Genomic DNA, 27269 nt, shown 5'->3' with positions numbered 1-27269 from the left:
TCCAGTAAAAAGGTATTTTATTCAGCAGGTAATTAATTGATTACACAGAATCTACTTTTTGAATGCAGATTCCCAGAGTTCTAACAGCATGTAGACTATGACTAGTTATGTGATGATGTACGGTTAACCCTGTCATGATATTTGCACCAGGCAGTCTCTTATCATTAGTGGCAATAATTTTCAAAGTAATGGCACTTGAATAATTGACCAGAGATTATTTGCATGAATAAAAAAAACCTCCACAATTCAGAACTGAAAGACGCTTCACAAAAGCCTCGAGCTGCTCTGGAATATCCTCAACACATGTATATATGCGCATATGGGCATTTTTGTTATTTTTATTTTAAATTATGGATCAGTGCAAACAACTGTACAAAGCAGGAGTTATTAGAAGTCCAGGTCACAATCAGGTCGGTATTACTATGCAAATATTCTCCAACCATTTTAATGAATGATAAATACTAAGATAGAAAATAAAGACAGCTTACTGACAAGCACGTGACATTTATCAACTTTGCTCACTGGATGACAATTCGGTTAAATCACTCATCTATATTTATTATCGTTTACTTCAAGGCCTCTATCCTGAACATTCCTGGCACTGACTGATCCTCAGCTAGAAATATAGATTTCTTTTAATTGGGAAAATTCAATTTAAAATAAAGTACTTTCCACATGCATAATTACAAAACAAAAAAATTGGCCTGGAGACTTTTCACAGTTCTTTCTGTAACAAAACAAAAACCCCCATCTCCATTAAAAAAAAATTCAAGATTTGCCCTCTATGTGCTTACCAACACCATTTCATCTCATGGCTTTTAAATTTATACTGGGGATACTGTAACTTTCATTCACCAAAAGTGAACTGTAGAAAAGGATATATAACAATTGTTACAGTTCACTGCTTGTACAGCTTTCTGGTCAGAGTTTTAAGTGCAGCTGCAATGAGATAAATCGTGCAGAGCTCTTCAAATCGAGGTCTCCTTACGATCTTTGCTTGGAGAGGGTTTCAAAGTTTCCTTCACAGATTTGGGTGGCTCCTGCGCAACTCGTGTGTCGTTCACAACGTCCCTGTGCGGCTGAGCACTAGTGGCATTCTCTCCAGGTTCCTCCGCATCTTCCTGAGTTTCTTCCTCTTGTTTCAGTCTTTGCAGTTGTAACAGTCGAAGCTGCACTCGCAGCTCAATGATTGCCTCTCGTTCATCATGGATTGCTTGATTCAAGTGGTTGTTCTTCACCTGACACAAGAAGAAAGTGAACTTTAAACTGCCTTAGCCACAACTGGGGGAATTCATAAATGAAACTTCAGAGTATTCTTGTTGAGCAAATAAAAATTACAGCTTGTAACTACTGATGCAAAAATAAAATCAATTGCAAAAAAAAAAAAATGGCTGTGCTTATTTGTGCCATGACACTTCCTGCAGTTGCAATCTCAGGGTCGGTAGTATAGTGCCAGCTACAAGCATTAAAACAAACAAGTTGGCTTGACGCAGGCCAACAATAAGTTCAAGTTACCCATTTAAGGCCTGTCCAGTCCATAACCAGTTGAAAGTTATTGTACCTAGTCCACCTATCATTTATAAATTGCTCCCTCTGCAAAACATGCTTCTGGATGATTCATTAAACACGAAGATACATAATCAGGAATTGTCAGCAAAAGATATCCTCGTCTTCCAATGTGGAAAATTAATAGTAATATTAAGGGCAACTTTTGGTAAAAATATCAATAAAAATGTATTTTGATAAACCTTGAAACAATGACCCTGGGATTAAGAGCCCTATTACATATCAAATGAGCTACCTGGGCCGCGTGGAAGCTCCTACACAAAGCCTTAACAGACTGGATTTATTTTAAGGAGACAGCACTCACATAAAATCTCACTGAGATCCCATCAGATTGGGAACTGGGATGAATTGTTGCCAGCAAATTATCTTTATCTATGTGCCACAATGAGATTGATGCCAATCAAAACTCCTGCCGTCCACCAGAAAAGCATCAGGAACAGTTGTTCATGCACTGGCAGTCAGTGGGCATGGTGTGCATGCCAACTGCTCCTGGCAGCTCTCCGGTTGGTGACAGGAATTAGTGGAAATCTATACTGACTGTGTGGGTAAAGCATGGTCATCAGTGAAAACCTGGCTACCGGATTTCTCCATTCACATCTGGGAGGTGTTAGATGAAGTCTCGAGGTTCCCTGCAGAATCCTGTACTACTATTTTCAGCAGGTGAACAGTGAACTGCATATTCTGCCTCAAGTATTCATTGATGACTAACTTTCAAGGCCACAATTAGTCTTAAAACAAAGCACACTGATTGCAGTGTTCAGAGGAAGTAGCCACATTCTGAGTGACTCCCACTATCTATCGTCACTCACGTGTTCCCTTTACTGGCTGCTGAAATGAAAATTATATAAAATAAAATACAAGAGTTATGAATATTTGGACAACAGGGGCGGCACGGTTGCACAATGGTTAGCACTGCTACATCACGGCACTGAGGACCCGGGTTCAATCACGGCCCTGGGTCACTGTCCATGTGGAGTTTGCACATTCTCCCCGTGCCTGCGTGGGTTTCACCCCCACAACCCAAAGATGTGGAGGTTAGGTGGATTGGCCACACTAAATTGCCCCAAAATTGGAAAAAAATAATTGGGTACACTCAATTTAAAAAAAAAAATATATGGAACACTAATGGTCAAGGAAGTCATGAGTATTTGGAATGTGTTGTCTAATTGCAAGAATTTACTATAGTACCATTCATTCACTGGGCTGTCCAGAAGATTCAGTGGCTCCTCTTGGAGCAATTACGAATCTAATGATATAAATTTACCTCCAACTCTTCATTTTGACGCTGAAGATCTTCCAGGATGAGCTGCAGCTCTTCCTCATCCTCACTCTCGCTCTCACTCTCAGAGGAATATTCCTCAGTTTCACTCCGCCCATGCTGTTGCTGTCGACTAAGTAGCACATGGAAGTGAGTCACATTTGTAGTCATTTTACTTTTTCACATGGTATTTTAAATGGGTTCAATTTTCCTGCTTCTCTGTCCCAGTCTTGGATAACTATGCTGCCGACTGTAAAGTCAGGTATCAGCCCACCTCCTTTCTGCTTTGGCACCCTCGGTCACCCGCCAAGCGAAATGCCTGAAAAAGGTGGAGTGCTGCCTGCTGCAGTAAATATCAAATTAATTGCTTAAAAGTGAATTGGACTGATTCCCTCATTTAACAGGGGTGTAAGTTTGAGACGGGAAAGGATTTTCAGCTGGGAATGTCAAACAAGCGCAGGGTGGACTTATTGGCTGCTTCTCAGCCTTCTAATCTTAAAATCCCATCTTTTCTTGAATCACAATGACTTGGAGCAACGTTAGTTACAACAATGAATACAGGATAACTATAATACATTAAAATGCTAACAGTGGATGCTGTCACTAAATGAAACAAAAGCAATAGAAATGTAGAATGTTTACAGTAGAAGCATACCATTTTACACTCCCATTTTAGTGTTTTCTCTGCACTGATTCCATTTCATTGCTTTCCATTTATACTCTAATTATCAGGTATCCTTTTCTCTCATTTTGTGCATTCACCCTCTCCTTTTGGCTGATCGTTGCTGATTGCCTTCAGCCGACGACGCTCCACACTCTAAGTTCCCTCCTCTTTCAGCTCTCAATCTCTTTCTCCTCCTTCAAGACCCTCTTTAAAACCCACTGACTGAGCTTTGGTCAACCTCCTAACAGAGGTGATGCTGCCTGTGGCTCAAAGCCTTTCTGTAAAAGTTAAAGTAAAAGAGAAAGCAACTTGCATGTATACAGCAATGGCCCAGGATGGCCCAAGGACTTTTCAGCCAATGAATTATTTTTGAAGTATAGTCATTGTAATGTAGGGAATACTGAAGCCCATTTACAGTTAATAAGGTCCCACAAACAGCAACCCGATAATAACAAGATAATCTAATGTAGTGATGTAAGCCAAGGGTAAATATTGGTCAGGACATCCTAGAGAAGACAGTGAAGCATTTTTTCTAATGAAAGGCACTATATAAATGCACCCATCACTGCTATTTTGAAATAAAGCGATGTATCCTCCAATGAATTGAAAACAATCCTCTGTATTCCCTCTATGCCCACCCTCAATATTCTGGGGTACACCCAACCCTGGATATTAATTTTAAGCACCTCTAGCCCCTACAATTTTTATGAAAATTGGTTCCTCAAAGCTACTTCGTATTAAGATAATTCTTTTTTCACTGTCAAGTATCCCAGGAACTGCTATTTTCTATTTAAGATGCTCATTTTTTGAGTGGCCTCACCTTTTTAATTGTTCTTTGATCCTTAAAACTGTTGGAGTTTTTAAGTAAATGTTTTAGCTGCTCTATAATTCCATCCACGTTTCCTGAAATTTCCTGCAGCTTCAGCAGCGACTGCACCACAAAAGTAGTCCATAATTGGGAAAAACCAATCACTTCATAAACGTAACTAAGAACTGCTTAAATCCGGATAATACATGCTCAACATATAATGTGGGGATTTTAAGCACAAAAGCTTATTCACCAATAATCCTCCTCATCCATACAAACATTTCTCAAGCTCTGCTATTTGTACAAACGTTTATACCTTCACTCACCTCTGAATTTCTGCAATCTCAGCTCGAAGGCGTTCAATCTCCTCTTTTTCAGATGCAATCTGTCGCCGTAAAAACTGCTCCATGGTCACCAGTTCCTCCTGCTCGGTCAGGATTTCATTCTCCTTTAAAACAACCTCTCTATGTAAGAACTAAAGCAACTCGAGCAACGTCAAAACAGTGACAGCGAAGAATGGAATTCTGCTCGGCCAAGTGCCATCAATATAATGTATCACATAATACTGGAGAATGGCATATCCTGAATGCTTCAATGATTAAATGACAAAGCTTAAAACTTAATAAACTGAAACCACATTTTTACTTCTTTATCTGTTCTTCAAGGCACCAATGCATGGTGAAATATAATTCGATAGGCACTGTGGTTCTCCAGTACCTCATAAAAGTGCAAAAGTAAAATTCTGCAGACGTTGGAAATCTGAAATTTAAAAAATAAATTATAGTACCCAATTCACTTTTTCCAATTAAGGGGCAATTTAGCGTGCCAAATCCACCTACCCTGCACATCTTTGGGTTGTGGAGGTGAGACCCACGCAAACACGGGGAGAACGCGTAAACTCCACACAGAGAGTGACCCAGAGCCGGGATCGAACCTGGGACCTTGGCGCCGTGAGGCAGCAGCACTAACCACTGTGCCGCCCCTGAAAATCTAACATAACAAAATGCTGGCAGGATAGCACGGTGCAGTGGTTAGCACTGCTGCCTCACGGCACCGAGAAACCGGGTTCAGCCCTGGGCCACTATCCGTGTGGTGTTTGCATGTTCTCCCCGTCTCTGCGTGGGTCTCACCCCCACAACCCAAAACGCTATGCACGGTAGGTGAATTGGGCACGGTAAATTGCCTCTTAATTGGAAAACAAAAATAATTGGTTCTCTAAATTTATATTAAAAAAATAACAAAATGCTGGAAACACTCGGATCTGATAACATCTGTGAAGAGAAAAACAGTTAACATTTCAGGTTTTAATGACTACGGCTTGCTGTTCATCCATATGCTTGTGTGTCTTTCCATCAAGCTTGTACTCCCAATTGTATTATTTCACCATTACCTACATTAAATTGCATCCATCACGCTTATAAAATTTCTAAATACCTTTTAAAAATCCAAGCATTTCTAACACCCTACTAATATAATATCAAATTAAGGATTCTAAGAGATGTTAAACTGGTTGATTCATAATTATAGAATCATAGAATTTACAGTGCAGCAGGAGGCCATTCAGCCCATCGAGTCTGCACCGGCCCTTGGAAAGAGCACCCTACCCATTGTCAACACCTCCACCCTATCCCCACAACCCAGTAACCCCACCCAACACTAAGGGACAATTTACCATGGCCAATCCACCTAACCTGCACATCTTTGGACTGTGGGAGGAAACCGGAGCACCCGGAGGAAACCTACGCACACACGGGGAGAACGTGCAGACTCCGCACAGACAGTGACCCAAGCCGGAATCGAACCGGGGACACTGGAGTTGTGAAACAATTGTGCCATCTACAATGCTACCCTGTTCTCTCTAACTTCATTCAACAATCTTGGGTGCATGCAATTGGAGACTAGTGACACCTCCAGCCAGAGCTCTTACTTAAAAAAAACATTAAGCCAATTCCATTTCTATAGTATCTTTTTTTTTTTTATAATTTTATTCAGGTTTTCATAAAATATCAATAACAAAATGAAAAAGGAACCCAACAGGGTTAAGCACAAAACATGGTCTAAAAAACAACAACCCTCCCTCCCCCCTGTACATAAATAATAAATTAACATTAACACCCCGACTTAATGCAACTGGTATATAGGCCCCCCCCGGACCCTCCAGTGTAAATAACAAAAACAGAAATAAAGTTAAAAAAACAACCCCTCCCCCCCCCCCCCCCGAGTTGCTGCTGCCATTGACCAATGTCTACCGTTCTGCCAGGAAGTTTAAGAACGGTTGCCACCGCCTAAAGAACCCTTGTACCGACCCTCTCAAGGTGAATTTCACCCTCTCCAATTTAATGAACCCCGCCATACCGCTGATCCAGGATTCCACGCTTGGGGGCCTTGCATCCTTCCACTGAAGAAGAATCCTTCGCCGGGCTGCCAGGGCCAGAATTCCGGCCTCTTTCGCCTCCTTCACTCCCGGCTCCTCTGCCACACCAAATATTGAGAGCCCCCAGCCCGGTTTGATCCTGGATCCTACCACGATCGACACCGTCCTCGCTACGCCTTTCCAAAATTCCTCCAGAGCTGGGCATGCCCAGAACATATGGGTGTGATTTGCTGGACTCGCTGAGCACCTAACACACCTGTCCTCACCCCCAAAAAACCGGCTCATCCTTGTCTCGGTCATGTGTGCCCTGTGCAGTACCTTAAACTGTATGAGGCTGAGCCTCACGCACGAAGAGGAAGACTTCACCCTCCCTCATCTGCCCACGTCCCCTCTTCGATCTCCTCTCCCAACTCCTCCTCCCACTTACCTTTCAACTCCACCACCGAGGCCTCCTCCTCCTCCTGCATCACCTGGTAAGTTTCTGAGATACTCCCCGCCACCCCCCCCCCCCCCCCGAGAGCACCCTGGGGGGGGGGGGGGGGGGGGGGGGAGGAGAGAGAGCCCGTACTTTTCCTCCAGCTCGCCCAGGCTTGCGAACTTCCCGTCCACAAACAGGTCCCCCAACTTTCGTATCCCTGCCCTGTGCCATCCCGAAAACCCTCCACCTGCTCTCCCTGGGGCAAACCGGTGGTTCCCCCATATTGGGGTCCACGCCAAGGCCCCAACTTCCCCCCTGTGCCGCCTCCACTGCCCCCAGATTTTGAGGGCCGCCGCTACCACCGGGCTCGTGGTATACCTCTTTGGAGGGAGCGGCAGCGGCGCCGTTGCCAGCGCCCCCAGACTCGTACCCACACAAGGCGCCGTCTCCAGCCTCTTCCATGCAGCCCCCTCCCCCTCCATCACCCACTTACGCACCATCGTCGCATTGGCGACCCAGTAGTACCCACAGAGGTTGGGCAGCGCCAGTTCCCCCGCTATCTCTACTCCACTCCAGGAACACCCTTCTCACCCTCCGAGTCCCTCGCGCCCACAAAAACCCCATTATACTCCTGTTAACCCGCCTAAAAAAGCCTTCGGGATGAACACGGGGAGGCACTGGAACAGGAACAAAAACCTTGGGAGCACCGTCATTTTGATTGACTGCACCCTACCTGCCAAGGACAGTGGCAACGCGTCCCACCTCTTGAACTCCTCCTCCATTGGCTCCACCAGCCTTGTGAAATTAAGCCTATGCAGGGCCCCCCAGCTCCTGGCCACCTGGACCCCCAAATACCTGAAGCTCCTCTCTGCCCTTTTTAGTGGGAGCTCGCCAATCCCCCTCTCCTGGTCCCCTGGGTGGACCACGAACAGCTCGCTCTTCCCCATGTTGAGCTTGTACCCAGAAAAGTCTCCGAATTCCCTAAGAATCCTCATTACCTCCGGCATTCCCCCCCACCGGGTCCGCCACATATAGCAGCAGGTCGTCCGCATAGAGCGACACCCTATGCTCCTCCCCACCCCACACCAACCCCCTCCAGTTCCTTAACTCCCTCAGTGCCATAGCCAGGGGTTCAATCGCCAGTGCGAAGAGCAGGGGGGACAGGGGACACCCCTGCCTCGTCCCTCAGTGCAACCGAAAGTATTCGGACCTCCTCCTGTTTGTGACCACACTCGCCATCGGGACCTCATACAACAGCCTAACCCACCTGACAAACCCCTCCCCAAACCCAAACCTCTTCAGCACCTCCCACAGGTACCCCCCACTCTACCCTATCGAAGGCTTTCTCAGCATCCATCGCCACCACTATCTCCGCCTCCCCCTCCCTCGCCGGCATCATGATAACATTCAAAAGCCTCCGCACATTGGCGTTCAACTGCCTCCCCTTCACAAACCCAGTCTGGTCTTCATGGATAATCTGCGGCACACAATCCTCAAGGCTGAGACCTTCGCCAGCACCTTGGCATCTACATTTAGCAGCGAAATCGGTCCGTAAGACCCACACTGCAGGGGATCCTTGTCCCACTTCAGGATCAAGGAAATCAGTGCCCGGGACATCGTCGGGGGCGAGCCCCCCCCCCCCCCCCCCCCCCCCCCCCCTCCCTTGCCTCATTGAAGGTCCTGACTAGCAACGGGCCCAACAGGTCTATATATTTTGAATAGAATTCGACCGGGAAACCATCCGGCCCCGGTGCCTTCCCCGCCTGCATGCTTCCTATCCCTTTGGTCAGCTCCTCCAGCCCAATCGGGGCCCCCAATCCCGCCACCAGTCCTTCTTCCACCTTTGGAAACCTCAATTGGTCAAGGAAGCGGCCCATCCCTCCCTCCTCCCGTGGGGGCTCGGATCAGTACAATTCCTCGTAAAAGTCCCTGAAGACCCCATCGATGCCAACCACACTCCCTCCCGTCCTTAACTCCCCCGATCTCCCTAGCTGCGTCCCGCTTCCGAAGCTGATGCGCCAGCATCCGGCTTGCCTTTCCCCCATACTCTTAAATCGTCCCCTGGGCCTTCCTCCACTGCACCTCCGCCTTCCTGGTCGAATTCGGCCTGGAGGCTGCGCCTCTTCCTCAACAATCCTTCCTCAGGTTCTTCCGCATACCTCCTGTCTACCCTCACCATCTCCCCCACCAGCCTCTCCCCCCCTGCTCCCTCCACTCCTTATGGGCCCTAATGGAGATCAGCTCTCCCCTCACCTCCCATACCATCCCCAGTCGGACCTCCCCATTGTCGTTGGTCTCCAAGTACCTCTTATACTTCCTCGGACCCGCTCGCTCACCACCTCGTCCGCCAACAGCCCCACCTCCAAGCGCCACAATGGGCGCTGGTCCCTCTCCTCCCCCATCTCCAAGTCCACCCAATGCGGGGCATGGTCCGAAATGGCTATTGCCAAATACTCAGTATCCTCTACTCTCGCTATCAGCGCCCTACTCAAAATGAAAAAGTCGATTCGGGAATAAGCCTTATGGACATTTGAGAAGAATGAAAATTCCCTAGCCCCCGGCCTTGCAAACCTCCAAGGTCCACCCCTCCCGTCAGGTCCATAAATCCCCTCAACACTCTAGTCGCCGCCGGCTTCCTACCCGTCCTAGACCTGGAGCGATCCCGTGCTGGATCCAGCACCGTGTTAGAGTCTCCCCCCATTATCAGGCCCCCCACTTCCAAGTCTGGGATCCGACCCAACATACGCCGCATAAAACCCGCATCGTCCCAGTCCGGAGCATACACATTGACCAGTACCAGTACCACCCTCTCTCCCTGCAACTTACCACTTACCATTATGTACCTACCGCCATTATCTGCCACAATGCTTGATGCCTCGAATGACACCTTCTTTCCCACCAAGATCGCCACCCCTCGATTTTTGGCATCCAGCCCGGAGTGAAACACCTGACCTACCCACCCTTTCCTCAATCTTACCTGGTCAACCACCTTCAGGTGCGTCTCCTGGAGCATAACCACATCCGCCTTCAGCCGCTTCAGGTGCACGAACACCCGGGCCCGCTTAACCGGGCCGTTCAGTCCCCTTACATTCCAGGTTATCAGCCGGATCAGGGGGCTACCCGACCCCCTCCCCCACCGACTAGCCATAACCCCTCCTCGGCCAGCCACGCGCCCTCACCCCACAGCGGCACACACCCGTCTCGACCCCCCCTCCCCCCCCCAACTCGCTCCAGCTCCCCCTTGACCATAGCAGCAGCAACTCGATTCCCCCCGGGCTAGGACCCATCCTAGCTGATTTACTCCCCCCATTGCACTTCCGCAAGTCAGCTGACTCCTGCTGACCCCGGCCACTCCCGCCTCTCCTTCGACTCCTCCCATTGTGTGGCACACCCTCCTCTGCCGTTCCCCATTCATAGGCTCTCCCCCTCCCCCTTCCATTCTAAGCGCGGGAAACAACCCTCGCTTTCCCCGCCCCGGCCCCTCCAGTCTTCAGCGCGGGAAAAAGCCCGCGCTTTCCATCTACCCGGCCCCGCCACCTGTGACGCAGCTCCTTTTACAGGCCCAGTCCCCTCACCCCCAACTCGGGCCTCCCCCTCCCCCACGGGGCCCCATCTCACCGCCGGCCACCACCCCTGTTCCGTTTACCTACTGCCCTCCAAGAGCCCCCCCAACCAACCCAACGAAAACAGTGCCCAACCCACCCCAACCACCCTCACCAACCCGAAAGTGAAAAACACAGAAAAATAAACCAGGAGCAAAGCAAAGAAAAAAATGTTTTTAACATATCAACCGCCCATCCCGACCCTCAATCTGTGTCCAGCTTCTCGGCCTGAACAAAGGCCCACGCCTCCTCCGGAGACTCAAAATAATGGTGCCGGTCCTTGTAGGTGACCCACAGTCGCGCCGGCTGCAGCATGCCAAACTTCACCCCCTTCCTGTGCAGCACCGCCTTGGCTCGATTATACCCAGCCCTCCTCTTCGCCACCTCCGCACTCCAGTCCTGGTATATTCGAATCTCCGCGTTCTCCCACCTGCTGCTCCTCTCCTTCTGGGCCCACCTGAGCACACACGCCCGATCAGCGAACCGATGAAACCGCACCAGCACCGCCCGCGGAGGCTCGTTAGCCTTGGGCCTCCTCACCAGCACTCTATGGGCCCCTTCCAGCACCAGGGGCCCCTGGAAGGACCCCGCTCCCATCAGCGAGTTCAACATGGTGACCACATAGGCCCCCACGTCCAGCCGCTCCGGGAGGCCCAGAATCCGCAGATTCTTCCACCTCAACCGATTCTCCATCTCCTCAAACCGCTCCTGACATTTCTTGTGGAGCGCCTCGTGCGCCTCCACCTTTACCGCCAGGCCTAAGATCTCGTCCTCATTGTCGGAGATCTTTTGTCGAGCCTCACGGATCGCCACCCCCTGGGCCGTCTGTGTCTCCAGCAGCTTATCAATAGAAGCCTTCATCGGCTCTAGCAGGTCCGCTTTAATCTCTCTGAAGCGTGCTGAATACCCTCCTGCTGCTCCCCCGCCCACTGCATCCATGCTGCCTGGTCTCCACCCGCCGCCATTTTGTTTTTCTTCCCTCGCACCTTCTTCAGGTCCACCACCATCTTTTTAGTCACCCCGCTCCTAGTGGAAGCCATATACTGTCGGGGAACTATTGTACTCTCCTTCCCACAGCGGGAAACGTCGTAAAAGTGCCATTGGGGGCCCTGAAAAGAGCCCAAAAGTCAATTTTTGCGGGAGCCGCCGAATGCGCGACTTAGCTGCGCATTGCCGCAACCGGAAGTCTCTATAGTATCTCTTAACAACTGTTGCAGTTCTTTTTCTAGCACACCAGAGTTCTTACACAATTTTGATTTATCTGTCATATTGGCATTCTCCATAATTAGATTGCAGATCGATAGGCATTTTGACCTTATTTCTGCTATTCTTAGAAAACAGAAAATAGGAGGCCATTCTCTCCTTTGAGCCGCCTTTTAACATGCTTATAAAATCTCTATTTTTTAACACTATCTGCTAGCATTTTTCCTTCGCTTTGGTATTTCCCGACTTCTTTCTCATCCCCAATTCTAGATGTTTTTACATCCCTCAAGATTTTCTTGAGTATCTTAACCCTTAGTACAAGCTTCCTTGAAGATCATTTTATATCTTCAGTTACCCATGAAACTCAATTACTTGATGCATCGTCTTTTCTCCCTAAGAAGATATTTATTTGATACTCTTGCCACCCCATATTTGAATATTGGCCACTGCAGATCCATCAACCAATTTTCTACAATCTCAGCTCGCAGATGTCCAATCTCCTCTTTTTCAGATGCAATCCATTGCTGTAAAAACTGCTCCATGGCAACCAGTTCCTCCTCCTCGGTCAGGATTTCATTCTCTTTTAAAACAGTTTCTATGTAAGAACTGAAGCAACTCAAGCAATGCCAAAACAATGTCAATGAAGAACTGTATTCTGCTCGGTCAATTTAGGCCAGATTCGCTCTCATCTCACTGAAATCTCCTTCTTCCAGTACAGCACCCTCATCTTTCATTATCCTTTCTGCCCTTACACTAAACTTGGTATGATGTGGTCACCACTATCCAGTTGCTCTACTCTCATTAGCTATTTGCCCTATTTCATTTCCCAAAATAAACCAATGCTCCCTTCCTTGTCGGGCGAAAAGTATTCGATGGAGGAAGCTGCTCTGAAGAAGTGTTCTCAACTTAGACCACCACTAAAGCTTTATTCCAATCTATCTTGGGATGGTTAAAATCACCCATTATTTCCTTGATGTTCTTATGACTCTGAACAGGTTGCAAATCCCAGTTCCTTTAATCTCTCCACATAACCAAAATCCCTCATCTCTGATATAATTCTCCCTCATCTCCAAGGCCTTGAAATTCTATCTAAAAAGTGTGGTGCCCAGAATTGGATGCAATATTCTAGCTAAGACCTAACTAGTGATTTAGAAGGGCTGAGCACCAGTTTCACGCTTGTTTTAGTTGGCTCTACTTTTAAAGACAAAAATACCACGATTTTTGATCCGCCTCATCAACTAGTCCTGCCACCTTCAAATGGCTTGCACACCTGAAAACCCAGATCTGTGTTCCTGTATCCCCTTCAAAATTGTACTTTTTGAATTTACATGGTCTCTTCTCATGTTTTTCTAAAATGCATCTCTATACATTACATGTCATTTGCGATGCGTTTGCCCATTTCACCAGCCCACACCCTCCCAAAGTCTGTTTCTGTTCTCCTTACTATTTATTACATTTCCAAGTCTTGCATCATTGAAATTGTTTAAATTATGCCCTCTACACCCAAGTCCAGGCCATCAACATATATTCAAAGAACAGTGATCCAAATACTGAGCCCTGGAAAACACCAATACATACTTCCCTCCAGTCTGCTAACCCATCGTTCACCAATACTCTCTGCTTTCTCTGTCTTTTAGCTATTTCTATACCCACACTATAATCACTTCATGGGCTTCAATTCTGCCGAAAATTCTGTTGCGTGGCATTTTATCAACTATCTTTTGAAAGTTCAAATACATAACAGTCCCACTACCTTCATTATCCCCGTTATTTACCTGAAGAGCTCAAATCAAGTTTGTCAGACAAGATGCACCTTAAACAAATCTCTGATGGCTATCCTTCATTAACCCATGTTTATCAAAGTGATCATTTTGAAAAAGATTTTTAATTGAACACCCTGCATTCCGTTATCCAGGTTACAATATATAAATGGTGTTTTTCTGTTCTTTGGGGGTGTTAGCATGATGGTGGAATGGTACCTTTTGAGAATATATATTTTGAGTGGACCGGAACTGTAACAAAGATTCAATTTCCTTATTCTGCACAAGTCACTTTTAAAAGAAGGAATTTTATTTTATTTTTTAGCGAATTTAAAGCGACTCGAAAATAATTTAAAACTCTGGTAGTACACACACAAAATCGAAGTGGAACTAAAAATTAATTGAGCACTGAATAAAGCTGAAACACTATTCTGCTATTGAGCATACCTGAGCAAGTAGAATATTGATAACTTCTTCTTCATTTTCATTCATTTCTTCTTTAGAAACATCCTCCTTGGAAAGGCTAGCAATTTCCTGGGCAATCTTTGTTTCACATTCCTGAAATTGCATATAAACAAACTGATAAAGTTAATGCACTGGCTCTAGTTTCTGGTCGGCAACAAACACTCCTGCCTCCTTGATTCTAGTCAGGTATTCTTCAATTACAATTATACAATCTTCTCAGGCAAAAGAGAGATCATTGCTTATTCAGTCAAAACGGAACATAGTCTTGAGGAGAGCAACAGTCTTTGCATTCAAATTGCAAGTCAGTCACAAGCATCAAAGTCCAACAGGTCAACACATTTGTGTGCACTGCACTAGAGTGGAATATTCTCTTTCAACTTCCAGTCCCAGTCAGCATTCACCCTGCAGTCTGCTCAAATAAGCATCCTCAGTTGGCAGGAGATTGGAGGCTGTGTGCAAACTACAAGGGGCAGATTCAATTTAAACATTCACCTTGGTTCATGCATATAATACGTTTGAGTGAATAATTCCTCAGGTTGCTACGTGTCGGAATTATTCATCTACACTGGCATCCACCTGGGAGGTGAATGGATCACAAATTGTAATCATTATCAAGGATATGGAAAATATGAAAAAATATTTTGACCGATTCCTGATCTTATAACAAGTTTGCGTCCTTTATAGTGAACATAAATTTAAAACGCTATTAAAAAGAGCTTTAGGATTACTCAAGATTTGCCCAAGCCCATGAGCCCTGGGAAAACAGACCCACAAAAACCAAGCTATTCAGTTATTTGAAATGATGTTTCTTACTCACTCAAGTGTCCTATTCAATCTATGCAGGCTTGGGTGTTTTTATTGTTAGGGGATGATAAATCCTAAATCAAATTGTCAAAATGTGTTAATATCACAGCTTGATAGGAGTGCAAATTAATTGATTTAAAAATTCATGGCTCACAAAATCAAAGCCAAGAAACTTTTATTGATGTTTTATTGCAACACTTTCTGAGAAGGTCTTTTACTCGCAATATATGAAAGCTTCTCGTAATGTTTTATTACTGGACACAGTACGGAAGCAAGAGCTTTATTGGTTCTTTGATGGGATGTGGGTGTCACTGGCAAGGCCAGTATATGTTACCCATCCCTAATTGCCCTTGAACTGGGTGGCTTGCTAGGTCATTGAAGAGGGCAGTTAATAGTCAACCACATCGCTGTGGATCTGGAGTCACATGGAGGCCAGATCAGCTAAGGACGACAGATTTCCTTCCCTAAAGGGCATTGGTGAACCAGATGGGTTTTTAGGACAATCAATGATAGTTTCTTGCTCACCATTACTGCTCACCATTACTGAAAGCAGCTTTCAATTCCAGATTTTTTTTTTTTTTTACGGAATTCAAATTCCACCAGCTGCTGTGGTGGGATTTGAACCCATGTCTCCCAAGCACTAGCCTGAGCCTCTTAGAATAGTAGACCAGTGACATTACCACTATGTCACTGTCTTCCCCCATTCCTCTAAAACTCACCTGCCTTTTTGCTTCACGCAGTTTACGCTTTAGAGCTGTTAAAATTCGCTGCACCTCCCACAATCTTTCTTCTTTGGATAAGTCCTTTATGCCAGCTTGCAGGTCTCTGTGCAAACAATTCAACAGAAATTCCTGGAGAGACAGAGTGAAAACCCAAGAGAGCATTGTACCGATCACAAGAATCCACAGATTTAAAAGATTCACACAGTAAAAAAAAAACAAATGACCAGTGTGCTTTAATGCTAATTTTCCTTTAATTCCTCCACGAGCACACATTCTCCAATCAAAGAGAAACAAAGATTTCATGTTCCCGAACCTCTATTTATGTAATTTAATCAAAACTGTCATTTGACTCGCAGTCCCATTTCCCCCCACCCGCCACCATTCCGGAGGGGGCATGAGCTTTAATATTAGCTGTGGACCGTATAGGTATGTTCTGTCTCTGTTAACTCAATCTGCAGAGATAGCAAGGAGGACAAATAAATAGAAATAAAATAGGAAACAGAATGAGAATTAAAAACAAAAATGGAAACAAAGTTATCAAACACATATCGTAATGACCACCATTGCGCTTGGCGCAACTCTAGTGAAGATCCTGGCTACAGCCATCTACTGGCACATCCCTAGTATAGATCGAATTGTCAGTCAGAAAATCATCAGTAAATCTGCTTACTGGTGTGAAAACAGATGTAATTTACCATTTTAGTATTCATGACAGTGCTTCGTACTGAATATCAAAATAAATGTGTTTTTTCAATGTTGAAAATACTTACGGTTACATTGTAGAATTCACATCTACATTGTTCAACTATTTGTTCTTTGTATTTACACATTGTACTGGAACTTGCTGTTTATTCCCTTATTTTGCTGTTATTATTTTGATCCATGGATGATTATTGGACATGATATTTAAGGCAAGCAGCCTGCATCTTTAAGGCAAGCGGAAGAATCCACAAGTTACAGGGGAGATCATTCTGCTATATAGTGTTGGTTTAAACTAGAGATGCAGACGTTTTGGCCCCTGTGAGAGAGATGGGGTTGGACTCAGTTTGATTGATTAGCTGGTGGCCAAATGAACTGGATCAACAGGCTGTGCTCTGCCCAGTAACAGGTGGTGATTGGATCCTAGCTAAAATAACTGGATAAAAGCTGCGGATGCTGGAATCTGAAACCAAAAAGAAAATGCTGGAAAATCTCAGCAGGTCTGGCAGCATCTGGAGGGAGAGAAAAGAGCTAATGTTTCGAGTTCAGATGACCCTTTTGTCAAAGCTGTGATTGGATCCTAACCCAATGGGATGCTTTTCAGAATCCCACGGTTTCAATTTTGATTCTGACAGCAAGAAGGAGACAAGACTCTGCTAACGCTCCAGAATGGTTGATGTGAACCTGTTAACTCTATCCAGAAGCTGACTGTAGGTGCTGAAACAACAGAGGCCTGTATACAAACCATGAACTGAGCAAAGTTTGAAGTGGTCGCCCGGGTGTGGGAGATTGAGCCCAAGTGGAAGGAGAAGTTGGGAGGGGAGGTGCGGACCGGGACATGGGAAGAAGCCTTGCGGAGGGTGAACGCATCCTTGTCGTGTGCGAGGTTGAGCCTCATCCAGTTTCAGGTGGTGCATCAGGCCCACATGACGGTGGCGAGGATGAGCCGGTTCTTTGCAGGAGTGGAGGATAGGCGTGGGCGGTGTGCAAGGGGCCCACGAATCATATCCAGATGTTTGAGGTGTGTCCAAAGTTGGAGGGGGGGGCGGCGCTCAGGGGTTCTCGAGTGGTATGTCTGGGTATGGGGTGGCCCCGAGTCCAGAGGTGGTGATATTCAGTGTGTTGGAAGATGCGGGAGTCCAGGTGGGGAGAGAGGCTGATGTATTGGCCTTTGCCTCCCTGATAGCCCGGAGATGGGTTTTGTTGTGTTGGCGGGGCCTGGGAGTCACCAAAGGCTGGGATATACTAGATGTACATACTATGAAGAACTATGAATGTGCTTATCTTTTTTAATCATTTTTTAATTTTTATGTACCAAGACACCTTTTGAAAGGCATAAATAAAACAATGAATCTACAAGTTTTTTTTTAAGTTCTACTTGCGGCACAATTAAAATTATCCCAATTGGCCCTCACTATTTTTCTGGTGACTACCACTGCGTAAGGGTAACCACAGTTGGTGCCATAAACATCCTGATGAAAGTGCCCGATAATCTACGGCAGCAATTAATTGCCTTGGGCCGCTCAAGCACAGTGACTATACCGTGCAGATAGAGCAGCTTCAAATCAACTGCTCTCATGTTAAAGTGAGATTATCTTCCATATCTTCCTGGATTTCTGCAAATCAGGTAGCCTTCCTGGTTCCAGTAATAATAATAATAATAATAATAATAATAATAATAATAATAATAATAACTTGTTGTCACAAGTAGGTTCAATGAAGTTACTGTGAAAAGCTCCTAGTCGCCATATTCCGGCGCCTGTTTGGGGAGGCTGGTATGGGAATTGAACCCGCGCTGCATTGTTCTGCATTACAAGCCAGCTGTTTAGCCCACTGCACTACACCGGTCCCTAAATCATCCCACAGGTTCTAACTCCCACAAGCCCTCACTGGCTGATTTGCAACCACTGATAGCCAGGTTAGTGTCAGAATGTTTGGCCCAGAATAATGCTTGGAAATTGAGCTGGACTGCCCTGGTTGCTGGTGACACCACCCATCAATCTGTCGAACTTCTCATTGTAGCAGATCACAAATCACAGATGATGCCCAGCAGACCCTGTATCAAGACACCAAGTCCTAGAGCAGAGCAGGCAGTGGATACAATTGACTGGTATCCGAAGGCTGCCACACAGCTTTCACACAGGCTCTCTTTTTAAAATAATTTTAGAGTACCCAATTCATTTTTTTTCCAATTAAGGGGCAATTTAGCATGGTCAATCCACCTAGCCTGCACATCTTTGGGTTGTGGGGGCGAAACCCACGCAAACACGGGGAGATTGTGCAAACTCCACACGGTCAGTGTCCCAGAGCCGGGATCAAACCTGGGACCTCGGCGCCGTGAGACAGCAGTGCTACCCACTGCACCAACACAGGCTTTATCTTTGATGCAATTGATGTGGTTACGACTGATTTAATTTTACTATCCACCATGTTGAGCAGGTAAATTGAATCAACATCAACACTTACTGTAAGAAGTGGGAACTGTAATCCCACATTCTACAGTACTAAACACTGGATATTAATTAGGAACTCTAGCCAATTGTTTACTTAACCTGAAAATGTTAACGCTCATTTCAGCAATCTCTCCTGCTCCCATTTAAACTGGCTAAACCAGCACAGATCTGCATAAAATCTAAGAACTTTAAGGTCTGCAAGGTCAATACAGTGTTACGAAAACAAAGATACTTTTATGGGATTTATATTTGTATTGGTAAATATTAGAAATAAGTATAGATTTTAAGTGGATTTAATTTAATGCTTCTGTGTCTGAAAGGGAAAAGCTTATTGTTAAATTCATGCTGGATAAAGGAGTTTGTACGTGTGGAGGTTGGTTAAGCTCCAACTGTGTTTCTATTGAGCTTAGAGAGGGCTGGGCGTGAAGAATAAATAATAATAGCAGGGGCGTTGCTTTGCACCAGGAGGTCATTTTCCTTTATTCTTACTTTTAACTGGAAGGCAGAGCAATTGGAGCCAGATCAAGCTCTCAACTGAAAGAAATGGAACAGTTGGGAATGGTCAGGAAACTTCGCCTCAGACCAAAATGGAAAATGCTGAGGATGGAAGTGACATTGGGAGCCTAAGTGTTTCCATTGTAACAAAGTGGGACATATTAGGTTAGATTCTTGGAAACTCAATGGAAGACCAGTTTCAAAAGGAGGAATGGAAGCATCTGAATAGGAAATGGCTGGTAAAATTGTAGCAGTGGTGCAGGTGAAACATGCTCTTACAGAATCAACGAGAAACGGGGATAGATCTCAATATGGTTCAGAGTTATTTGAGTACTGCAAAAGGAAGTCAGGCTATTGGAAGTTCTGGATGTATTGTTTCAGAGGGAGAAGTTTTCCCTTAATAAACCATTTCTTCATAGATGCACTTTAAGTGCGTAAATTTCTTGCTTCAAAACATGCCAGGTTTTTTAACCAACATACCAGAATGGCATTTCAGTCAACGGTCCTTCAAACAAATAACAAAATCCAAGTACACAATAACAAAATCCAAGTACACAATACAGAGAGTTTAATGATGCTTTTCTTTAGTGTAAAGCATCAAACAAAAGAGAAACGGTTGATGTATAACGTTCATTCAACTTTACTGTTTCCTTCTATGCGATTTGCAAGATGCTTCTAAACATACCTGCCGCCGAATTTCTTCCTTAATGCTCTCTTGTGTCTCAGGCAAGGCTGGCATTGATGCCACATTAGACCAGCGAAGTGGTTTCACAACTGGCTTCAACTCGATTTCCCCAAACAGCTCTTTAACATGAGTGAAAAATAGGTATAGCACACGATTGCTGATCTACAGAAAGAAAGGTAGCAATTAGTACATTGCTAAATGTGCTGATTTCTTCCCTGCCTAATTCTAGAGCCCCGTCCCCCCCAAATACAGCCTCACACTTGGATATAGTTCCATAAGCACCAGTCATCCTCAATACCTCACTAAATGACCAATCTCTAGAGCTGTACTGAAAGGGAAAATGCCCAAATTTCCAGAGGGTAAATCAGCATCTTGTAAATGTTGTTTTTATGTCACTTCAAATGGGAAAATAAAGCAGTTGCACGTCACAGGTCTGTCTTCTGTAATAAGGGCCAACATAAATGTGTAATTCATGCAGACTTCAAAACCTTGGCAGCTCTTCAGAACAAACCCCAGTTCTATCAAGGTGCTCCAAGGGTACATCTGACAATATCAGATCTGTCAGAAGAAACTCGGCTGCCCTCACAGGAATTAATCTCCATACGTGTGCTGTGAGCAGCGGGAAGACTATATAATAATCTCTCTGAAAACAACACAGCGCCTGTGCAAGCCATTGACTATTCAAAAATGCCAATGTGCAAAACAGAAAACGCTGGAAATACTGAGGGCAGGCAGCGTCTGTGGAGAGAAAAACAGAGTTAATATTTCAGGCCTGTAACCTTCCATCAAAACTGTCCTGCTGAAAAGTCACATACCTGATATGTTAACTCTATTTCTCTTCACTGATGCTACCAGACTGGCTGAATATTTCCAACATTTTCTGCTTTTAATTCAGATTTCCAGCATTTGCAATATTTTGCTTTTGCATGACAACAGAGTCTTGTAACACCCAAGTGTATCGAGATTTTTATTATTTGGTCATGGGATGTGTATGTTGCTGGCAATGCCGGCATTTAATGGCCATCCCTAATTGTCCTCCAGAAGGTAGTAGTGATCAATATTCTTGAATTGCTTTTTTTTTCTATTTTAAATAAATTTTTGAGTGTCCAATTCTTTTCTTCCCAATTAGGGGGCAATTTAACACTGCCAATTCACCTAACCTGCACGTTTTTGGGTTGTGGGGGTTGAGACCCACGCAGACACTGGGAGAATGTACAAACTCCACACGTACAGTGACCCGGGGCTGGGATCGAACACGGGTCCTCAGTGCCATGAGGCAGCAGTGCTAACCACTGCGCCACCATGCTGCCCCAACATTCTTGAATTGTTGCAGGCCCTATATATTGAACAGTGTAAACTCTGTCTACAGTTGGCTTGCTGATTTATCTGGACCCTGTAGATAGTCCTTTGAATAATTTGTCCAGTCTAAAATTAGTGCCTGCACCGTGGGGTGAAAAAAAAGATTGTGCAGGCATTGTTAAAGTCTCCCACACAATTAAGACAGAGCCCTTATGCCCTTGCCAAACTTATAATGTGCCTTATTTCAGGTAAGATGATCTATTAGTTCAACTTTGGCAGCAATACATTGCTAACAAATATAATCCACAAGTAGACATCCATCTCTTCCATCAAAATATTCCCATCTGGTTGCTCATGCCACTATTTTTATCTATCAGTAGGATTTGCTTCAGCATGTCAAACCACTGCTTCCATTTTTCTAGACAGCAGTGCTGGTTATGGTTCAGCTGGTGCCTTTACACCGCCTCTCAACCCATCTTTTGTATTTTTACTTATCCCATTTCCACCCACCTTAGCCTTGCATCATTCAACTGTCTCTCTCTCCATAGATGCTGCCTGAGCGGAGTATTTCTGGAATTTTCTGTTTCTATTTATTTCCAGTATCTGCAAAATTATGCTTTTATGTGGAAGGGTTACTTTGCCTCACTTATTCCAGCATCAAGACAATCTATACTTCTACTATCCGCTACCATAGGCCCATTTCCCTTCCCCACCATCTTGCACCACGTGTAAACAGCTCTGATTTCTCACTCTCTCAAGATGGAGGCAATCTGTGCAGCTGTGTCTAATACCAACCTTTCTCTCCCTGCCACTCCTGACCTCTCCACATCCCCATGAGCTCTGACCCAGCCCCTACTCTACATAGAAGAGGGCAGCATTGTCTACTGTATCCTATAGACAAGAGGAATAACAGTGGTCAGCCATGGGAATATAAATCTTGACACTGCCATTTCAGCATTGTAAAAGGCAGAATGGAAAAAAACTCAAAAGAGCTTGACTGAGATTGGGATAGATCGATGTGTTCCCTATTACTCCAACTCCCTTTTCCTCTTAAGGTCACAGACATTCTTTTGCCTAGAAGCTCTGTCCCATTGTGTTCAAAATTCACAATCCAAATCCCTCCAGTTTGACTTCTCTCCTGTGCACAGAACTGAACTGAGACTGTAACAGTATCCATGACTGAGGACCATTATTATCACATCTTCCTCAAACTCCCTGCAACATTTCATACGATGGATGATGCCATCCTTCTTCAACCACCTTCCTCCATTGTCTAACTCACGGGAACTGCCCAGGTGGTTTGACTCATCTATCCAACCACATCCTGGACAGTCATCTCTTAGAGTTCCTCAATGATCTTTGGTCCCTTTATCCCCATGCTGCCCCTGAACAATATTGTCCACCGGAAACAGGCCAGCTTCCATGTTTACGCTGGGAAGGTCTCGCTCACAACTAAGACATGTCAAACAGTCTTCCTCATTGGTAAATAACTGCTGCTACTTACCTTCCCATCACCTTTCTCACTGTCACAGCTATCTGCCAATCACTATCACGTATTCGATAAATCACAGCTTACTCCAACAGAACATCAGAAATACAGCCGCCATTTTCAGTCCTCCCAGGAATTCGACAGAAATTCAGCCCTGTCATCTCCAGGCTCATTCCCCTAATATCCTTCTTTCTGCCCACCCCTCTTCCACACAAACTCCGGTGATGCATCTGTCCATATCCATTAGGGGCTGGTTTAGCACAGTGGGCTAAACCGCTGACTTGTAATGCAGAACAATGCCAGTCGCGTGGGTTCAATTCCCGAACAGGCGCCAGAATGTGGCGACTAGGGGCTTTTCAAAGCCTACTTGTGACAACAAACGATTATTATCCTGTCACATACTGTTTGTTCAGTACCCCACTGCCACCACCATTGATGTACACTCACTATCCCCGAGGATATTAAATATAAACTGGTCTTCAAATCTCTCCAGAATCTGATCTCTGTGAGCTCCGCAACCACCTCCAACAGCGTATCACCTTGGACTCCCAATAGTTCACAAATTCTATCATTACCTGCATTTTCTCTCCTCTCCTGACCACTGTGAAATTGGTGACAGAGCCTTCAGCCACTTTGATCCTATTCCTTCCCATATCTCCATCTCATCACTTCTGGGTTTTCCTTTAGAATCTTATTTTTGCAAACAGGCTTCTTAAAATTACAAAATTATGGGCGGCACGGTAGCACAGTGATGAGCACTGTTGCTTCACAGTGTCAGGGACCCGGGTTCGATTCCCAGCTTGGGTCACTGTCTGTGCAGAGTCTGCATGTTCTCCACGTGTCTACGTGGGTTTCCTCCGGGTGCTCCGGTTTCCTCCCACAAGTCCCGAAAGATGTGCTTGTTAGGTAATTTGGACATTCTGAATTGGTCCTCTGTGTACCAGAACAGGCGCCAGAGTGTGGCAACCAGGGACTTTTCACAGTAACTTCATTGCAGTGTTAACGTAAGCCTACTTGTGACAATAAAGATTGTCAAGCTATTCCTCCAGACAGCTCTTATTGTCTCGTATTCTCCAATTGTGAAGTTCCTTTGGATGATTTATATGAAAGGCACTATGCAAATGTAAGCTGCTATGCCATGTACAGTAAAACTTATTGACTAACACATTTTAAATACCTTTAACAAAGATCATATCCCACCTGTAACTAAAGTAATTACATGCACCAAAGTTTTCAACATCTCCAGCGTCCTGGCCAATATTGATCCTCAATCAAAATCGCTCAGAGCAGATCACGGGTCGTTATCACATTGCTGTTTGTGGGCATTTGCTATGTGCAAATTGTTTGCCACATTTCCTACATTGCAGAAGTGACTACAGTTGAAAAGTACTTCACTGAATATAAAGTGCTTTGGGCTACTCTGAAGCTAGATAAGTCATTTTCTTTTATTCAAAAATGACAGCATTATTATTCTGGTTGTTCAAAGGCCTCTCATTTAAGGAAAGCTGAATGCCAATAGAATGATATAAATATTATCTTTTATAGCTTTTCAAAATAAATCAAATCACTATTGAAATTCTGACATCAGCACCCATTAAAAATAAAATCATGATTCATCATTAGTGAAGCAGATTTTATTTGGCCAGCTATGAAAATCCCAGACCGGATACAAGAGCCAGACCAAGCTGCTGCCTGTTGGTAAAGCCTGCCCCCGCTCTCTCACTTATCCAAGTCCAATCAGCATTGAAGTGTTCCAACTTCTGCCGGCAGGTCTCCACACACTGGCAGGTATGCCACCTTGAATCCAATCTGACACAAAGGATTTTGTTTCCCCCCCACCCACCCTCCCGGGAGGAAAGTTACGAGTTGGCCATTAAACAACGAGTACAAATCAAAGCCATTACTTGACAGATAGCAGATATGGGAACTCATCACGAGCTGCGCAACTCATCACCAAGCGTAGAAATGCATTATCATCGTTCACCTGAACACAATAAAATCAATAAGTTGAAAGAATTAAAAGTGGGAGATAGACAAGTGTAAAACTTGTAAATACCACGAAGGTGGTGTTGAGTAGTGGCACCTTCCCATGGGTAGATAAACCCCATATCACTTATTTTGCTACTGCTGAACTAACAGCGACTCGCCAGCCCCTTTGTCTGCCTGGGGAATGTGGTACTGACAGATCAGAAAGGGAGAAAATATAAAATTAGGCAATTGAAGGAAGGAAAAATAGCAACACAAGTGAAACCACACATTTCTCAATTTACAGCATATTCTGTAGCAATTTTAAGAACTGGCTGAAATCCATTCGGTGCTTCATTCAGTACCTGAACAGTGGGACTAAGAACAATAGAAATATTCTGGATATTCATTTTTGTTTCGCTTTCCTTTTCAATGATATGGTCCATATGGATAATAAGCCAAGAAAAGAGGAGGTAATTGGACACAGGCAGTTCCTTCAGTAGACGCCGGCATTCCTGGACTTTTTCACCATCTGTGCCTTTTCCACATACATCCTCAAAACGCATTACAAGTTCCTTGGTAAGAACATTTTCAGGCAGTTCACGGAGGTATTGTTTCAATAGACTGGCCACCGTGTTTGCATCATAGTCTTCCAGATTTGGAGACTCTTCACGATCATACACAGCTTTCAGTTCATCAACTTTTGATTTGGTACCTAAGTGAGGGATAGCAAATAAAAAATACTCATACATATTTTAACAAAGATTGACTCCACGTCCTGAAAAAATTTAGTAACCAAAAGACTATCTATATTATAACTTTGTTAAAGTAGCAAAGAATTTGACTATAAAATTCTTGAGGGTTTTGATGGCATGATAGATGGGAGCACTGCCTTTCACCTCCAGCCAGGCTGATGGGATGAAAATGTTGTGTTTATAGGTTGCAAGGGACATGAGACTTTAGGTGTTATCAACCCAGCTCTTAACAGGCAGTAATACAGGTGAAAACAGCTTCAAACACATTCAAAAAGGCACAAGGATTCTTATTGTGAGGTGGTGATACAAAACAAATTGTTGGGGAATGAAATGTAAAGTAAAAATAGAAAATGCACAGAACAACATCTGTAAAAATCTAAAATGTCTTGGAATTCTGGAGGACGGATGCTGTATCCGAGCTGGGAAGCTGATGTAAACCCGGATTACCTGAAAATAAAGGGCTACAGTTCTCAATATTGTCAATCACATCAGATACTCAAAAAATCTGGAGGAAACAGAAAAAGAAAAAAAAATCCCGATACAAATGAAAATAGTTTCAAATTTATTATCTTGCAGGTCATCTTAACTTTAGCGCTGCTTTTGTGATGGTACAATGGTGCGGTGGTTAGCACTGCTGCTTCATGGTGCCAAGGACTGGGGTGCGATCCCGTCCCGGGTCACTGTCCGTGTGGAGTTTGCACATTCTCCCTGTGTCTGCGTGGGTTTCATCCCCACAACCCAAAGATGTGCAGGCTAAGAGGATTGGCTACTCTAAATTGCCCCTTAATTGGAAATTTTAATTTTTTTTAAAGAAAAAAAAACTTTAGCACTGCTTTCCTTCCACAATATTGCTCGTGGACAGTCCAAGGAATCAGCAGAAACAATGGTTACAGGAGCATGGGCAACTTTTCCATGAGGAATCTCTTACTGTATACATTAGCCTCCTTTCCATTCCTGAAGATTGTTCAACTCCAAAGAAATCAATTTGGAGAATGAAAAAATAAAGAACTAATGGATAATTAGTAGCCTAAAATTCGTACATTTACCTTTTGGGGGGAGAAAAAGGCAAAGGAGTAATTTAGAGACTCTTACCCCACTAAAATTAATGGAGTGAAGCTCACGTTAAAGCCAATTGTACATAATCTGGAAATCTCCCTTTCCTTATTTCATTCTTTTGTGGGTCCTTTAAAAGCACATGAACCTCTTCCGAGTAAGGAGAGTAGGTAACAGATGATAGGCTCATCAAACGTAAACCTCAACTGTTTGTGAAGAATCGAAAGGGCCCGCTCAGTTGCTCGTGCAAAAATCAGTTATACTCTAGAGTCTACTAAAGTTGTGGAGGCCATATTCTTTCTGGTTACCTTTACACAACGGCGCCTCCTAGATCAGTGCTAACCCAGCCTGAACTCTTTTTTTTATATTCAGTACCAGGATCCGGTGGAGTGCTGACATGGTTAATATAGCTCGCTAAAAATAGAACAGCAAGTCAGATGACAACACAGCAGAGCATGACTCAAAACATCTGAATCAGAAATCTTCAAACTCTATATCTAATAGCACTTTAATTTTCTAGAAATGATGAATATGTCCCTTATTTAATTGTCTCTTCAATCAAGCATTGTACCTTTTACAGAAGACTAGCAATATCAGGTATGGGCAGGGACACACAAAAATCTTGATTTGTACTCAAGTCTTTGCTAGTTGCCAAAATCTACCGGTACAATTCAAGATGACTCCTTCTACTTTGGATCTTGCCCTCTCCTCACAATCCCACCTCCTTTCCAT

At 44.5% G+C, this 27269-nt stretch overlaps 1 protein-coding gene across 2 annotated transcripts in view; it reads right to left on the bottom strand.

Moving 5' to 3' along the window:
• ralbp1 (ralA binding protein 1) overlaps positions 1 to 27269 on the bottom strand; it is a 46384-nt gene continuing 19115 nt past the window's right edge. The window contains exons 4-10 of one of the 2 annotated variants that reach the window (XM_072468363.1): positions 25095 to 25444; positions 19977 to 20138; positions 15642 to 15773; positions 14101 to 14211; positions 4623 to 4744; positions 2831 to 2957; positions 1 to 1238 (exon numbers count right to left, since the gene is read on the bottom strand). In XM_072468363.1, coding sequence (XP_072324464.1) covers positions 969 to 1238; positions 2831 to 2957; positions 4623 to 4744; positions 14101 to 14211; positions 15642 to 15773; positions 19977 to 20138; positions 25095 to 25444 — 1274 coding nt within the window. In that variant the 3' untranslated portion in view covers positions 1 to 968. Of the gene's footprint in view, positions 1239 to 2830; positions 2958 to 4622; positions 4745 to 12246; positions 12475 to 14100; positions 14212 to 15641; positions 15774 to 19976; positions 20139 to 25094; positions 25445 to 27269 lie in introns of those variants that run through there. The other variant, XM_072468364.1, reaches the window with a different exon arrangement.

The sequence above is a fragment of the Scyliorhinus torazame genome, chromosome 11 (assembly GCF_047496885.1).
Source record: "Scyliorhinus torazame isolate Kashiwa2021f chromosome 11, sScyTor2.1, whole genome shotgun sequence".
NCBI lineage: Eukaryota > Metazoa > Chordata > Chondrichthyes > Carcharhiniformes > Scyliorhinidae > Scyliorhinus > Scyliorhinus torazame.
This window is presented reverse-complemented; position numbering and strand designations above follow the sequence as displayed.